The 15,069-nt window shown below is 41.4% G+C and overlaps 1 protein-coding gene and 1 non-coding gene across 4 annotated transcripts in view; one reads left to right on the top strand and one right to left on the bottom strand.

The window, feature by feature from the left end:
• Ehf (ETS homologous factor) overlaps positions 1 to 11,191 on the top strand; it is a 43,171-nt gene extending 31,980 nt beyond the window's left edge. For 2 of the 3 annotated variants that reach the window (XM_042691662.1, XM_042691663.1), the window contains exons 5-9: positions 2,936 to 3,004; positions 3,117 to 3,185; positions 8,833 to 8,895; positions 10,132 to 10,327; positions 10,421 to 11,191. In XM_042691662.1, coding sequence (XP_042547596.1) covers positions 2,936 to 3,004; positions 3,117 to 3,185; positions 8,833 to 8,895; positions 10,132 to 10,327; positions 10,421 to 10,520 — 497 coding nt within the window. In that variant the 3' untranslated portion in view covers positions 10,521 to 11,191. The remainder of the gene's footprint in view (positions 1 to 2,935; positions 3,005 to 3,116; positions 3,186 to 8,832; positions 8,896 to 10,131; positions 10,328 to 10,420) is intronic. The other variant, XM_042691664.1, reaches the window with a different exon arrangement.
• On the bottom strand, positions 5,863 to 5,985 carry LOC122117959. Its single transcript, XR_006149273.1, has one exon. It is a non-coding gene; the product is annotated as a U6atac minor spliceosomal RNA (small nuclear RNA).
• Positions 11,192 to 15,069: the final 3,878 nt, after the last annotated feature.

The following is a 15,069-nucleotide window of genomic DNA, read 5'->3' as shown; positions in this document are numbered from 1 at the left end:
CTTGAACTTTGGACCTAGGCATTGTCCCTGAGCTCTTCAGCTCAAGGCAAATGGTCTACCACTTGAGCCACAGCACCACTTTTGGTTTTCTGGTGCTAAAATTGGAGATAAGAGTCTCACGGGACTTTCCTGCCCAGGCTTCCTGTGTAGCTAGGATTACAGGTGTGAGTCACTAGCGCCTGGCTCTTTTTATTTTTAAGTAGTTGTAAAAAAAAGGATTCCAATTCAACGCGTCAGTTTATGAGTATAATGTATCTTGATCAATGCCACCCTCGCCACTTTTCTCTCCCATCTCTCTCAACCCTACCCATTTGCTCAAGTTACCTTGGAACCCAGTTCTTGCTTTTAGCATATTTTCACATGACAGGTACTGTACTGGGTTCTCAACAAGTCTACACTCTCACAGTATCTACTTTTGTGTTTATTCCTCTCTTCTGTCCTAACTCATGGAAACGGTCCCCTAATCCTTATGTGTAAGAGCAACTGCTCCTGGGTCACTCCCTATGTCTATATCAGGGAGGTTTGGAGCCATGTGGCCTGATCAACTTGGCCACCAGCCTCCCTGAAGGTGGTGTACCAGTTACTTAGGACAGAATTTGACCAGAGGGTGATTTGCGAGTCATTTGGCACCAAAATTAGCCCATGCAGTTATTTCCTCTTTAATAAGGAGACTGGTCTACCATTATTAAAGGAAAAAAAAAACACCAATATCTTGGAAGCATTTAATTAGTCCTTCCTAGCCCTGCCCTGGTCCCTAGAGTCTAGGGGATAGACCTGGATAGTCTTTGATTTGTAGGTCTGCTCTACCTCTGGAGATAGACACAGGGCTTGCCTAAGAGAATGGCCTTCACCTGGTAGATAGCCTCCCTTGGGGAGCCAGGGTGATATTGGAGAGGTTCTGCAGAACTCAATAATTCCCCTTGACCATCTAGACATTCTTGTGTTGCCAGTTCAGAAAAGCTAAGCTCAAGGGTGGAGATGGAAGACCCACCCTGGAAGGAGAGGAGAAGAGGCTCATGGAGGGGCCAACACCCCCAAACCTCTTTGGTTTGGTTTGTTTTCAGAGACAACAGGTGTATGAGATGACCCAATGAAGAGAGAGGGTGTAACTCCAGGAGACTGGGCTTGGGGTGTCCAAACATGTATCTATCTATTAGGTAAAATACCAGCTAAATCCCTATGTCGTAAACAAGAAGACTTAGGCAGTGAGTCAGGTTTTATACAATTTATGCTATAAAAACAAAATGAAACTGGGCCAGTGGCTTGTCATTTTAGCTCTCAACCTCAGATCCTGGGCAGGAAGGCAGCATACATCTCGGGGTAAGGGAAGGCAGGAAGTTTTGGAGGAGGGTAGACAAGGTAAGAAATCTTAGAGCTCTTGACCATTCATTAAAAAAATGCTTATGACAGAGGCTAGGGGGTTATGTGGGAGTTTGGACTTCGTTTAGGGTAGGCGGAGGGGAGTTCCCTTCTGATCTGAAATGTTTGGAGTGAGGTATGCTTACAAAGCAAGCGCGAGAATGAACAGTGAGCCAGGGAGCCAGTATTTCTTTATCCCAGAGATGAGGCAATGGGCCCCACTCATCAAAGCTGTTTGTTTGACTTTGTAACGCTCTCTTTCTTCTTGCTGGTTTTGCTTTGAGAATATTATAAGCTAATTGGAGAGATCCTAAAACAAGGGGACCTGTCACCCAACTTAGGGGACTCTTAGAATTTTAGCAATGAAGGGAAACAGGATTAATAGAGCCTTTTCTGAGAGCAACAGTATCAATTCTCTCAGGAAGGTAGTTATAAAAAAAATGTGTCCATTAACCATTTATTATAGATTTATTTGTCCTAAACAAGGCATTCTCCTTACCCAAGGGTAAAAGTATTTTGGAGATATTATAGTAGAATGTAAGAAAAATCTAAGGCAGGCTAGAAAAATTCCTAGGGGGAAAAAAAACATTGTTCTAAGACAGGATTTCTTTGTTGTAAAAGAAAAATCTCATTTCCCTGAAAAAAACGTGATAGACATCGGTCACAAGGACAGGAGTGGGCTTCAGCTTTTTTCCCCAAGATGCTGGGGGGAAAATAAGATTGCATTTTTCTAAAGTAACCTGAACCAAAGCAATCTCTCGTCCCTTCTCTCCAAGGGCCTTCTCCTAACCCATGCCTTTCTGATACCTTTTTATTTTTTCAACTGTAAAGGTGATATACAGAGGGGTTACAGTTACATAAGTCAGGTATTAAGTTTCTCTTCCTTCCTTCCTTCCTCCCTCCCTCCCTCCTTCCCTCCCTCTCTTTCTCTCTCTCTTTCTTTCTTTCCTTTCTTCTTTCTTCTTTTTTTTGCCAGTCCTGGGGCTTGAACTCTGGGCCTGGGCACTGTCCCTGGGCTTCTTTTGCTCAAGGCTAACACTCTAACACTTGAGCCACCGCACCATTTCTGTTTTGTTTTTTTTTTTCCTGTGATCAATTGGAGATAAGAATCTCCTGGAGGGGCTGGGCGCCAATGGGTCACGCCTGTAATCCTAGCTATTCAAGAGGCTGAGATCTGAGGATCAGGGTTCAAAGCCAGCCCAGGCAGGAAAGGCCATGAGATTCCTATCTCCAATAAGCCACTAGAAAACTGGAAGAGGCTCTGTCGCTCAAGTGGTAGAGCACTTGCCTTGAGCTGAAGAGCAAAGGGACAGCGCCCAGGCCCAGAATTCAAGCCCCAGGACCAACAAAAAATATATATAAATAAATAAAAGAATCTCAGGGACTTTCCTGACTAGGCTAGCTTTGAACTTTGATCCTCAGATCTCAGTCTCCTAAGTAGGTAGGATAGGCATGAGCCACCAGCACCTGACTACATTACTTTTTGATATCTTTTTGATGAGCAGAGATTTAGAATAGGGAGGTCTTCATCCTGGGGCAATGGAGGTTGACATTCCCCATTTTCTATTCCTTGTAGATCCTTCCGTCATGAATACCTGGAAAGAAGAAAACTATTTATACGACACCAACTATGGTAGCACAGTAGGTAACTAACTCCCCAGACCTGAAAACCCTGTAGTGCTGTTATTCTCTCTCATTGCCAAGGTGTTGTGTTACAGGAGGGTATTCTTCCCATCCCCTATTTGTTCATGCTGCAGATTTGTTGGATAGCAAATCTTTCTGCCGGGCCCAGATCTCCATGGCAACCAGCGGTCACCTTCCTATGGGTAAGTTTCTGACATCTGAAGCTAAAATAGCCTAATGCATCCCGAGAAAGAGTGAGAACTGTCAACACACTACTTTCCTTCTCATGAAATGGCTAGGGAAGGAAGTGGGTTCTAATTTGTCTGAATAGGTGTGCTTTGGAGCCAATATGTATACTGTAATAGTGTAAATTTAAACATGATAATCTTTGGGATTTCTCTAGGACAAATGTTTGTCTCGTGTGAAGCAGTCACCCTTGTGACAACTAAAGTTGTTTGTGTTTTCCACTTTTTTTTAACGAAAACAACAATAACTCTTGGGATCGATTTGATAAAATTATTTGTATGGATGGGACAATAGCCTATATTTGATTTTCATCAGCATTCACATACCAGTTACATTTGACTTTAGACAAAGAATATTTGACAATGGATCCAGAGAACAGTGAACCTGTAGTGACGGGTTCTGGAACTTTCAGGAATCCTTGAATCCTTCTTCTCTCCTTTACTTTCCTCTCCTCCTCAACCCCAGTTTTAAAGTCTAATTCTGATGAGCCTGCACCATATGAATTATGCTCATAATGAGCTGTATTTGGTTCAGATTGGATTCAAGATACTCAGTTACTGTTGTAGCAAATGATAGAGTTGGCCCATTTTGGGTCTGAGAAAGGAATTTCAGACAATAGGTAAAGTTGCATGTACAGTATAAGGATTAAATACAAGGTTTTGAGTTGTCCTTTGACCTGAGCATAAAGTTCTGGGACGCCTTAGGTCTTAGAAATGGACTTTACATATCAACTTCCCTCCAGGGAAATGACTCTTCTCTAGGAATTGAATTTGGGAAACTTCAGAACTGGTATTTAAATGTATTTTGGTGAAAGAAAGCATGGAATTAAGCAATGATCCTTTTTTTTTTTTCCTTTGTGGAGTTTGTGTTTTTCAGAATGGAAATAACCAAAGCCTTTTGGTTTGAGATTTGTTTGAGGTCAAGCCCGCTGCAGGAGACAGGGCTAGATGCCAGTGTAAATGCTCCTGGAGTTAAGGTTGAGATGCAGAGCCAGTTCTTTTCTTGGCATCCCTCTCCCTCCAGCAACCCTTCACACCCTGTATCACTGGGAGATCAGGAAACAGAGCAAACACTGCGACCTCCCTGCTGTATCTTTGACACTGGAGGAACAGTGCATCGGATAAAATTTCTGTGGCAGTCATTGCCACCCAGTCAACACTAAGGACTTCTGGGTGGAGGAAGCCACTGGGTCCCCCTCTGACTTCCTGTGGAACTTCCTCAGGTGTCACTTTTCACGCTTCCCAGTGGAAGCTTCTTTCTGCCTGGGGCAGAAGATTCCAACCAAGAATAAAGTGAAACCAAGTACTTCCCAAGCCTCAGGGGTTGCTAGGTCTGGAGCCTCCTGGATAAATCTGAACAGTTCTGAACTCTGTTGACTCTGCCAGGTCATCTTTACCTGTTCTGGGACTTCACTGAAACATTTAGGCCTTCTGGAATCTCAGACTTAATGGGGAGTTTTAGGGACTGGTTTCTACTTGTATATTTATAGTCACAAAGAACCCAGTGTCTACTTGGTACATGAGTCTACCTACTGAATTTTCACATTGAACCAGCTGTGTGAATATTCTCACTCAGATTTTCCTGTACCCTTGTTCTCTGTTCCCCATTTCCTCTTGTGATTATAGCAAGTTAGATTATGAGATCAAAGTGTCAGCAGTGTCAACAGTTGATAAATTTTGTGAAGGAACAACCCTTCAGTAGGATATTACTTACCAACTAGTATGGGCCAATTCATTCCAGAATTGTTTAGTCTCTCCTAGATGGGACCAGAATTCTCCAAAAGACCTTTGCCATGTGTCCAAGTCTTTCCATCACAACCTCTCATAAAATAATGTAGTTAAGTTTCTTGCTATATTTTAGTGCAAGTTCAAGTTCAAGCTAAGGTGAGGTTTCCTGTAAACCGATGGCCTCTGAGATAGCACAGGTGGGAAGCGGGTTTTGTTTTGATTTCCCTGTCATCGACCAGTTCATAAAATGGTTCCTGCCAGGGTTCTCATCTGCTCCTGGGTCCTGCAGCCAGTACAAGTGAACTCAGGCTTGATGTGTTTATCTACTGACTTGAGCCTCCAGCTAGGGTGGCACAGTCTATTAGAACACCAAAATTTGTATATCCCGTAAAGAAATGGCTCATAGATGAATCATATGCAAATATTTCTAATCTTTGCTTCTCTAGAAGCAGCTTAGCTGAAGTCATGCCTTTACACCTGCATGTTGAACCCGTGGCTTCTTAATTTTCCCTACCTGGACCCCGTGAACCTTGACCTAGAGCTCTTAGAAGGAGAACAAGAGAAAGCCAGAATGGACAGCCTCCCCTGAGTTAGACATTATTTTATAACAATGAATCATCAACCACATGGCTAACTTCAAAGGCCTGGCTTTATTTTGTGGCAGTAGGGAGGACAGAAGAAGAGAGAAAGGCTAGTTGTTTTTGTTTTTTTGTTTTCCTTTGGGGGAAATTTAGTGTTTTCATTTAATTTTTAAATTTAATTAAAGGTGATATACAGAGAGGTTACAGTTAACATAAGTAAGGTACTGAGTACGTTTCTTTTCCAACATTGTCATCCCCTCCCTTGTTTTCTCCTGTTCCCTGCCCCTCCCACCCCATTGTAAAGTTCATTTTCAACAGTGTCTAGTGAAAAATGATGATTAGATGCCACAAAGTAGGTGGCAATGCCTTAACCCTATGAGTGTTGTCAGGCTCAAGGGCCTTCACTCTTGTCAAGGAGAGGGCTAACCTTCTCTCCTTTCATACAACATGGCTAGTGGCTAGTTGTTTTAAAGTGAGAATGTAGATCAGAAGATTTCAATGCCAAAGCAGGTCAGGGATTCTGTGCCTTGTCCCTGCACATTAGGAGAAGAAGAGGAGAAGACAGGAGATCTTTCTTTTTGCCATATGATGATAAGAGATTTTGATTGGAAGATTTTGTTGTTGTTGTTTCTTAAAGAAAATCTTTCCCAAGCTGGATGGAGATCTAGCTGGGGTAACTGACATCTCAATGAAAAAAAAAAAAAAAAAAAGCCAAACTGCCCCACGGTTTATTTACAGCTCACAAATACTTCAATGGGCCATGACCTCTGAAATGACTGTCACAATATCATGATTGTACACATATATGCAGTTTCAAGGAGACGATGTCTAAGGTTCTCACCCTATTCACAAAAGATAACTCCAAGGCAAATGGTTCTGCATCAGTTTGGAGCTTACAAACAATGACCAAAGCCAAGATGCTGAGAGACACCTGGCTTTTTCTGAATTCAATCCTGGCTCTGAAATAATGGTTCTGTCCCCTCCTGGATACCATTTGAAAATGAGCTTTGCTTGTGGCCTGCTGGGTAAATGCCACCCTTTGTCTTCAGGACAACATGGCCCTGACAAGGTGATGTATCGCTTGGAAACCGGGGTGGGTGCCAGAGCTGTTGCAATATTGTCACATCCTGATGGGGTGTCGCAACCTCTCCCTGCAACCTGCAGGGAGGGAGAGTGACGTCTCCTTGCATTTCCTGTGAATTTGTCCTTCGAGATTTCAGGGTAACCCAAGTAGGGTGCAGGCCATCCCGGTGACGATGCCAAGAGAAAAAATTCTCAACCAGAACAAGAGCATTTTTCTCTAGCCAGGTCTTTCTCAATTCCTCTTCTCCATTGTACCACAGCTTTTGGAGAAAATGTTAGGAGTTGCTGGGTAATCAGATCACATGGAGAAGTGGATCCATGCGCATTGGGGAATACACAATCATTAATCTCAAAATTAGGTCAAATCTATTGTGATAGAGTCTAGGCTTTTATCTTTGGAAATGGCATAGAATAACCATAATGAATAAAGCCTCTGGATTTAAGCTCTTTGTGTTCACATCTGGACATCAGGCTGTTGGGACTACAGACTAGTCATCTGACCTCTCTACTTCCCAAATCTCCCATGGCTGCTAACTATGGATTACAGAGGGCCAATCTGATAGGGTTATCTAAGATAGTTCATGGAAAGTGCTTAGTAGGACAGTGCCGGGCACTTGATATGTTCTCTATTTAAATGAGTGGTTTGTGCACTGTTTTGAATAAGGGACCAATTCAAACAATTGTGATCCCTTGCTTAGTACCCAGCTTTAGTCTAGTATGTTTTTAGATCCACACATGGTCAACGAGCCCCAGGTTAGGAAGTCCTGATAAAATGTTCATGGAAGAGATAGGTTTTCCTGGCCATTTCTCTTGAAAACATTGACTTGTGTTTAAGGAGTACTTTGTTTTAAAATTGGCTAGTTAGGAATATGTGTTTTTAAGATTTACCTTGGTTCTCACAACATTCCCAGTGCCCTCTGTGAGATCCCCTCGCCCCCCAACACACACACAGAGCTAGATCATTTGGGTTCCTTTTGCTCTTTAACTGATACAATAGTTAAACTTTTTGTTTTCTGAGACACGTTCTCAGTGTGTATCCCAGCCTGTCTTCGTATTTGTGATCCACTTATCTCAGCTTCCAGAGTGTTGGGATTATACGTGTGCACAATTGTGCCTGGTTAATAAATGAATATATTTATGGGCAACAGTATGATAATTTGATACGTGTATATAATATGCCATGATCAAGTCAGAGCAATTTAAGATCCCTATCATTTCTTTGTGTTGGGAGCCTTGGAAGCTCTTTCTTCTAGTTCTTTATAAGAATCTTAACTTGTGAATAATTGTCACCCTGCTGTGCCACAGAAGACCCAAACTTACTAGTCCTGTGGAACTGCATTTTGCTGCCCATCTCTCAGCCTCTCTCCTTGTCCCTCCCCTCCCCTTCTTAGCCCATGAGAATCACCATTCTCCCTCTGCTCCAGTGAGAGTGGACCTTTTGGCTTTCTGCTATGACTGAGGACAGGTAACACCAGACATTGGTTTTGTTGAAGAAGGCTTTTAACCGCCTAGGTCTGCCTCTGTCACCTGCTCTTTGGGGATAGTGAAAAGGTGGCCATAATGAGTCATTTGTTAAACTAATCTGTGTTTCCATAGTCTACTGTGGCTCTCTGTGCCCAGCTCTAATCATTCAATGGCCTCTTTGTCAGCATGATTAAAATGTAACTTTGCATGCCAAAAAAAAAAAAAAAAAAAAAAAAAAAAGGTACTTCTCTGGCTCCAAAGCCATCTTTCTTCATTGTAAATGTTTACATTCTTATATTATGTAAAAACATTTTCTAGTAAGCTCAGTCCTTTAGTGGTTCCCTATTTCTCTCAGAATAAAGTCCTTAAAATTAAGTCTTAGAACATATTCAGTGATGGGAGCTTCCCCCACTTTGCTTCTGGATTAAACACATACTGACCTCAAGGCTCTTGCATTTAACCATCCTCACCTATAGAAGTCTCTTTCACAAGCTTTCTGCATGGTCTGTGGAATAGGTCTCTGTCAGAGAGCTTGTCTGTGACTACCTCGTATTAAATTACAAATTATCCACACCTTTATACTTCTATTGCTATTTATTTTACCCTGCATTATTTTTCTCCATAATTTTTATTATGTTTGGTTTGGTTTACTACCACATAGCGACAGTGCCAGACATACAGTAAGTATCCAATACATGTTGTTAGGAAATGGATAAATGGAACCATTCTCATTTCTTTTTCCTCCTAAGCAGAGTCACTGGATATGAAAAAGGAGCAAGATCACCCTGCAAAGGCCCACACCAAAAAGCACAGTAAGATCCTCTTCCATTTACCTTTTGGCTCTTCTCTTCCTGTTAGGCAGAACTAGAGAAACTGGTTCTTAGGCAAAAATTGCCTCTTCCTTCTGTTACCATTTCTTCACTCTGATTGGGTTGGGGGAGAAAATTGAGGCCTCATTTTTTCCTGTGGCCAAATAAACTCCATGTGCAGTGGTTTCTCAAAATGGGACACAGACACTCAGTTCATCAGCTAGTTCCTCCTCCTTTGTCATATTTGTCCAAAGATGAGGACCCTTGAGGGCCAGAGTTGTCCACATGCCTCTACCCTCTGAAAAAAAAAGAAGGAATAGAGGAGCAGATGGCAAGAAACAGCTGAGCTGCATGGTTCTTTCTGTGGCTGATCATTGGCCTTTGTGAGTTCCTGTTCCAAGAAAGAATTGCTTTTGTTGATGATTCAATATAGCTCTTTGGGAGTTGGAGTTCCTCCACCATAAAACCTTTTAAATCTAGAAGAAATATAGAACTGAAGAGGCCATAAACTGAAACTGAAAATGTAGAAGACATAATGTCCATAATGCAGAAAAGATTGGGAATTTGTTATCTTTGGCTGAATGCTGTTCTAAGTCATTCTATGAAAAAGAATTGATGCAGCCCCTTGACATGCTTCTGAGCAGTCAAATGAAACTTTGGTTGCCGATCTCATTTCACTAGCTGCTTAATCACCAATTGAGTGTCCCTTTATCTTTGTATTATCTACATTTACCCCCCAACTTTCCATGTAGTTTAAAAGATTCTGCAGCCATACTCGTGTGCATTTGGCCACAGCAGGGTTACTAGTTGGAGCTGTGTCATTGGGTGAGGAACTAAATAGAAGAGGTTGGAAGTCGCTTCCAGCAGAAGCAACACATTGACATGAAGTCCAAGCAATAGTAAATGATAACTAGGAGAAATTCTTCCTCATTTAAAGACTGAGACATATCTCTTGGTCTCAGCTTTGCCAGTAGTTGACTGTGTGAGGTTGGTGAAGATACTTAAATTCTCCATACCTCAATGTCTTCATTTGTAAAACTAAAAAAAAAGTGTAAATTATTCATCCTCAACTGCTTTTTGTTCGTTCATTTTTTAAATCATCTGGTATTTGGTGGTTCTGCCATCCTTCTCTCTGAGGGCTAGGACAAATTTGGTAGCTCAGTGAAGAAATAACTTGGTATTCCCTCTGACTTTTCTTTGTAGTAACTTAGGCCACTTTTTTTTCCTTCTTCTCATCAGACCCAAGAGGTACACATTTATGGGAGTTCATCCGTGACATTCTCCTGAACCCTGACAAAAATCCAGGGCTCATCAAGTGGGAAGACCGCTCTGAGGGCGTCTTCAGGTTCTTGAAGTCAGAGGCAGTGGCTCAACTGTGGGGGAAGAAGAAAAACAACAGTAGCATGACCTATGAGAAACTCAGCCGGGCCATGAGGTGAGCCGGGTTTTTTGTCTCCCCACATGGCTATGCCTCACACCAGAGCTGTGTATCTGAACAGCCACCTTATGGAAATTTCCTTTGTTGCAGATATTACTACAAACGAGAAATCCTGGAACGTGTGGATGGACGACGGCTAGTATATAAGTTTGGGAAGAATGCTCGTGGATGGAGAGAAAATGAAAATTGAGTCTGCCTATCCTTGGAACACAGACCAAAAGCACACACCAAATGAATATACTAAGCAAGGAAGAACTCCTGGACATAAATATTTCAAAGACTGCTTTTCTCTGATATTTATGTACCATGAGGGGGGAAAAATCTACTTCTAACAGAAAGAAAGAACACTACAGTTGATAAAAGAAATTATTTTGTTACTGTATGTCCTGTACGGGGAACACACGTACACAGTTGTCTGTGAGATATGACACTGTATGTGGTCATGATTTGTATTTGCCTCATGTGAAGTTCAAGAATAACAGGACTGGTAGCCCTGGACTTCTTACTAAGAGAGAGAAAAAGGAAATCAGAGGGCATTAAAATGTTTTCCTATGCACAATGAGTTAGAAAAAATTGATGGGTCTTCTGCACATGGCATCCATAATGACCTTGTCAAGAGAGCTGGGTATGGTTGCTATGGTGAGATCCAGGGTCAAGACAGATGGGATCCACAGAAAGGGTGCTGTGAACTTTAATGTGACTTTTGGAGCCAGTGAGTAGAGAATGGGAACTTTCAACATCCAGGGCGGGCTGAAATATTTTAATCAGTGACAAGAATAATGGTGTATGGGGAGTAGGGGACTTATACTCATTCAGGATTGATTTACTTGTTTCACCTTCCTCTTGGATGGTTGCTAAAAACAAACAAACAAAAAAAATCTTCAGTTGCCACACCTGCCCACTTCTAGTTATTTAAGAGAGAACCCAGCCTTGATTATTTTTATTTCAACTGTTTGAAAGTAAGTGGGAAGGAGTTGGTGAATGGCTGATAAGTTTGCTTTTGTATCTCTGTATTTGTGGTTTCTTAACTGGCACAGCTGACATTTTTGATTGTCAGTCTTTGTGCTGAGGAATGTACTGTGTACTATAAGATGCACATCAGTGCCCCTGACCTCCATCAACTACATATCCACAGCACTTTCCCATTACAGTAATCAAACACATTCCTGACAGCTCCCAGTATCTCTAAAGGGGCAAAACTGTCCTTGATTGAGAACTGCTGATTTATCCAGTCCAGATGAAAATACATAGTGATGTCTCAGAGGGAAAAAAGGTTATCAAATTTTTTAGTCCCTACAATAAAGCAAAAGTAAGACCTTAAAGTCAACTCACTAAGGATAGTAGGTTGAACCCTCTATAGGAATTTTTTTTCCAGAACCCCAGATGGGAACTAAAGTCAGATAAATTAAACACAGCAATGCAGCAAGAACTACAGTAGAAGACATTTGCGCTAGAACCCAAAGCACAGCAAAGATTTCATTGCAGAGGGAAATGCTGGAAAAGACTGTGTATGTGTGTGTGTGTATGTGTGTGTGTGCGTGTGTGTGTGCGTGTGTGTGAGAGAGAGAGGGAGAGAGAGAGAATGAGAGAAAATGAGAGAGAGAGAGACATACAGAGAGAGACAAGACACAGAGACATAGAGATCTCCAAGGAAAACTGTTCACAGGTGTTAATTCTTCCCTCCTGTTTCATTTGGAGGTATATTGCCTACATTTACACTCAGAGGAATGTTAGTATGAAAAGAAAAAGAAAATGAAGGAAAGATAGAAAAAGGGAGAGAGAACCCAGAAATGTTCAGGGGATAAGCATTGGGTGTGTATTCTTCATAGTGGGATTTTTCTTGAAAACCTGAAAACTTATCACTGGTCCATGTGAGCTGGGAGGAATGTGAGTCTGTAGACACTTTGAAAACTGAGTCTGAATATCTGCATCCCTTTTGCAACTTTTCTTTTTGGTTCTCTCATGTTCTTTACTATCCTCTCTCCTGCTTCACTATCTTGAACAATAATATGGGGATATAGGAAGGAATGAGGGTGTTTGTCCAATAGAGAGAGCCCCTTGTGAAGTGCTTGTAATGTATTTAGAGGGCTAGAAATAAAACTTCCAAATTTATCTTAATTATAATGATGGCCATTATGGATGTGTCCAAACTTCTTCTAATATTATAACTAAGATCATTTTCTAACTGGCTTGGTTACCTCCACAAGGATTTGGCTTGGGGTTATCAAGTATCATTTACTGAGGAAGCTGAGAAAAAGAGTAATGAACAGCAAAGATCTTGATTATACAACTCAGATTCCTGTGTCAAACACATACGTTGTTTTCCAAAGATACAGGATCATGTAGCTTCTCCGCACCAACTACATTACAGAATGAATGAGACATCCAGTATTTGAAATGGCATAGTGTGTGTGTGTGTGTGTGTGTGTGTGTGTGTGTGTGTGTGAGTGTGTGTGTGTGTGTGTGTCTGTCTGTCTGTCTGTCTGTCTGAATTCTGTGAGGCGTTGATAGGCATGTGCCAGTTCTCTCTAGGACTTTCCTTCCCCAACTTGAGCTGTTCATTGTTCAAGATGTCGAGATCTTTCTCTTACAGTTGGTCTTTGGCTCTTCCTTTTCAGGGAAGAGCAATCCTTGCTAGGGAGTAGGTGTGTCTACAACAGCTCAGCAGATAAGCAGTTGAAGGTGATAGTTTCTTGGACCCCAGCACCTGTTTCAGTAGGCTGGAGTATTAGGTTCTCAGCATAACTCTCTATTGTCTTGGCTTCACTTGGCTGTGTTTTCTATGTGGTGTTTGTGACTTAGATAACTCGGGGTAACTAGGCCAGGCCAACACAAAGTGTGCACAGAATATGTCTCTCTACAATGTTGAAGCAGCTGAGTTGTACAGAAAACTCCCCTTTATGTACAGGGACACAGCTTCTGAGAAGCTCTGAGTAGTCTACCTTGGTCACCCTGAACCCTTCTAAATATTCAGGCTCATAGTTCAACGGGAACCTAAGTCAGGGAATGATCTACTAAGGGCTCTCAAGACTCAGCTCATTTGAGGTTCCTATTTGTCTTGATAAAAACTTGAGCAAGGCCTTGGGCCCCAGGGACATGTTCCACAGCTTCTTCATCGTGCCACCAAGCAAGGCAGACCCAGCTGATGAATTTTTCTCTGACTCCACTGATTTTTTTTTCTCCACCTTCTTGTCTTGCTAGACTATAAGCTCTTTGAAGATAACAACCATATATTCCCTTTATTGTGTGCCTGGCATGCCACGAGTATACAACAAATATCTGTTGAATTAATGAATGAGTATCTTCTGGAAGATGGGAGGCCATGTAACTAAGACAGGAATTATTTCTTTACTGGAATAATTCAACATTCAAAACTTCAAGGTCATATTATCTGTTATGAACATTTATCTGTGAGACTATTTTGCTTTCCTACCTGTGCTGAAAGAAACGGTAGATAGCCTGTTTGGTTCCACCAGTCAGTGTACATTGGATGAGAACTTATGGCCTTACTTGAAACTGTGAGACTTACCTGGTACAAAATGCCAGTAATGAATCCCTGACTTATTTTGACCAATGAAGAGTGTGAATGTGTTTGTATGATGTCAATTAATATGATGCTATTTAAGCACAAACTTGTTCTAAGTTTTAGTCTTTGGGGGTTGGTTTGTATTTTTAATTTTTCTTTTTGAAAAATATGGAGGGATTTTTTTATAAGGTTAGCCATGCATGTTTGATTTTAGTTTTGCAAATGTGTTATTTTTCAGATACATAAAATGTAAGAAAAGGTAAAACCATAGAGGAAACAAATTATTCTTCTGCAGTTTCAAATAACATTTGTTAACCAGGTGCTATTGGCTGAAGCCTGTAATCCTAGCTTCACAGGAGGCTGAAATCTGAGGATTATGGTTCAAAGCCAGCCCTGGGCAGAAAGGTTCCTAATCTCCAATTAACCAGCAGAATGCCAGAAGTAGAGATGTGGCTCAAGAGGTAGAGAGCACCAGCCTTGAGTGCAAAGCTAAGGGAGAGTATCCTGGTTCTGAGTTCAAGCCCCAGTACCAGCACACACACAAAATAATAAAATAAAAAAATAAAAGTAACATTTGTTGAGGGCCTGCTACATGCATAGGAGGGAAACAGATTCATGAGTAGTTTGTATGATCTGTTCTCAGGGATGAATGGGTACTGACTATGGATGGTAGATCCTCACAGCAAAGCTTGTGCCAGAGCTGAGTCACCCTCACTTTGGGCTTTCAGTATTTAGTATCAGGAATAAGAGATAGACAGTCTTGAAAACAACAACAACAAAAAAAAAACACCTGTTGGGTTTTTTCAACTGTGCAGGTCTCCACAAGTTTCACTCAATGGGAATTCATCTTTCTGTAGCTATCTTGAGTAATTCTTACTTTTTCTGGCCGTGTGGCTTCTGGGTTGACAAGTTATAGGTAACAACCTTACTGCCATTTTTTTTAAATTTTAAATCAGCCATCTTTCCCCTTACATTATGTTAAATTCAAAATTGAGTATTTCTTTTTCATGAAAGGATTTGATGAATCAAAATAGAGGGATTTGTTTGTTTGTTTGATGAGACCCAGAAAACTAATAAAACCACAGAGACCAGCTTGTAAATATGTGTTTCATTCTTCAATAAAGACATTCTGGCTTCATTCAGAAATGTAGTTAGCTTCCACAATCTAGCAACACAGATGCAACTTCTACATCTGGTTACTGGTGAGCATATA

The sequence above is a fragment of the Dipodomys spectabilis genome, unplaced genomic scaffold (assembly GCF_019054845.1).
Source record: "Dipodomys spectabilis isolate Male_0828 unplaced genomic scaffold, ASM1905484v1 ptg000145l, whole genome shotgun sequence".
Lineage (NCBI taxonomy): Eukaryota > Metazoa > Chordata > Mammalia > Rodentia > Heteromyidae > Dipodomys > Dipodomys spectabilis.
The sequence above is the reverse complement of the archived record's forward strand: the minus strand, read 5'-3'. Positions and strand labels throughout refer to the sequence as shown.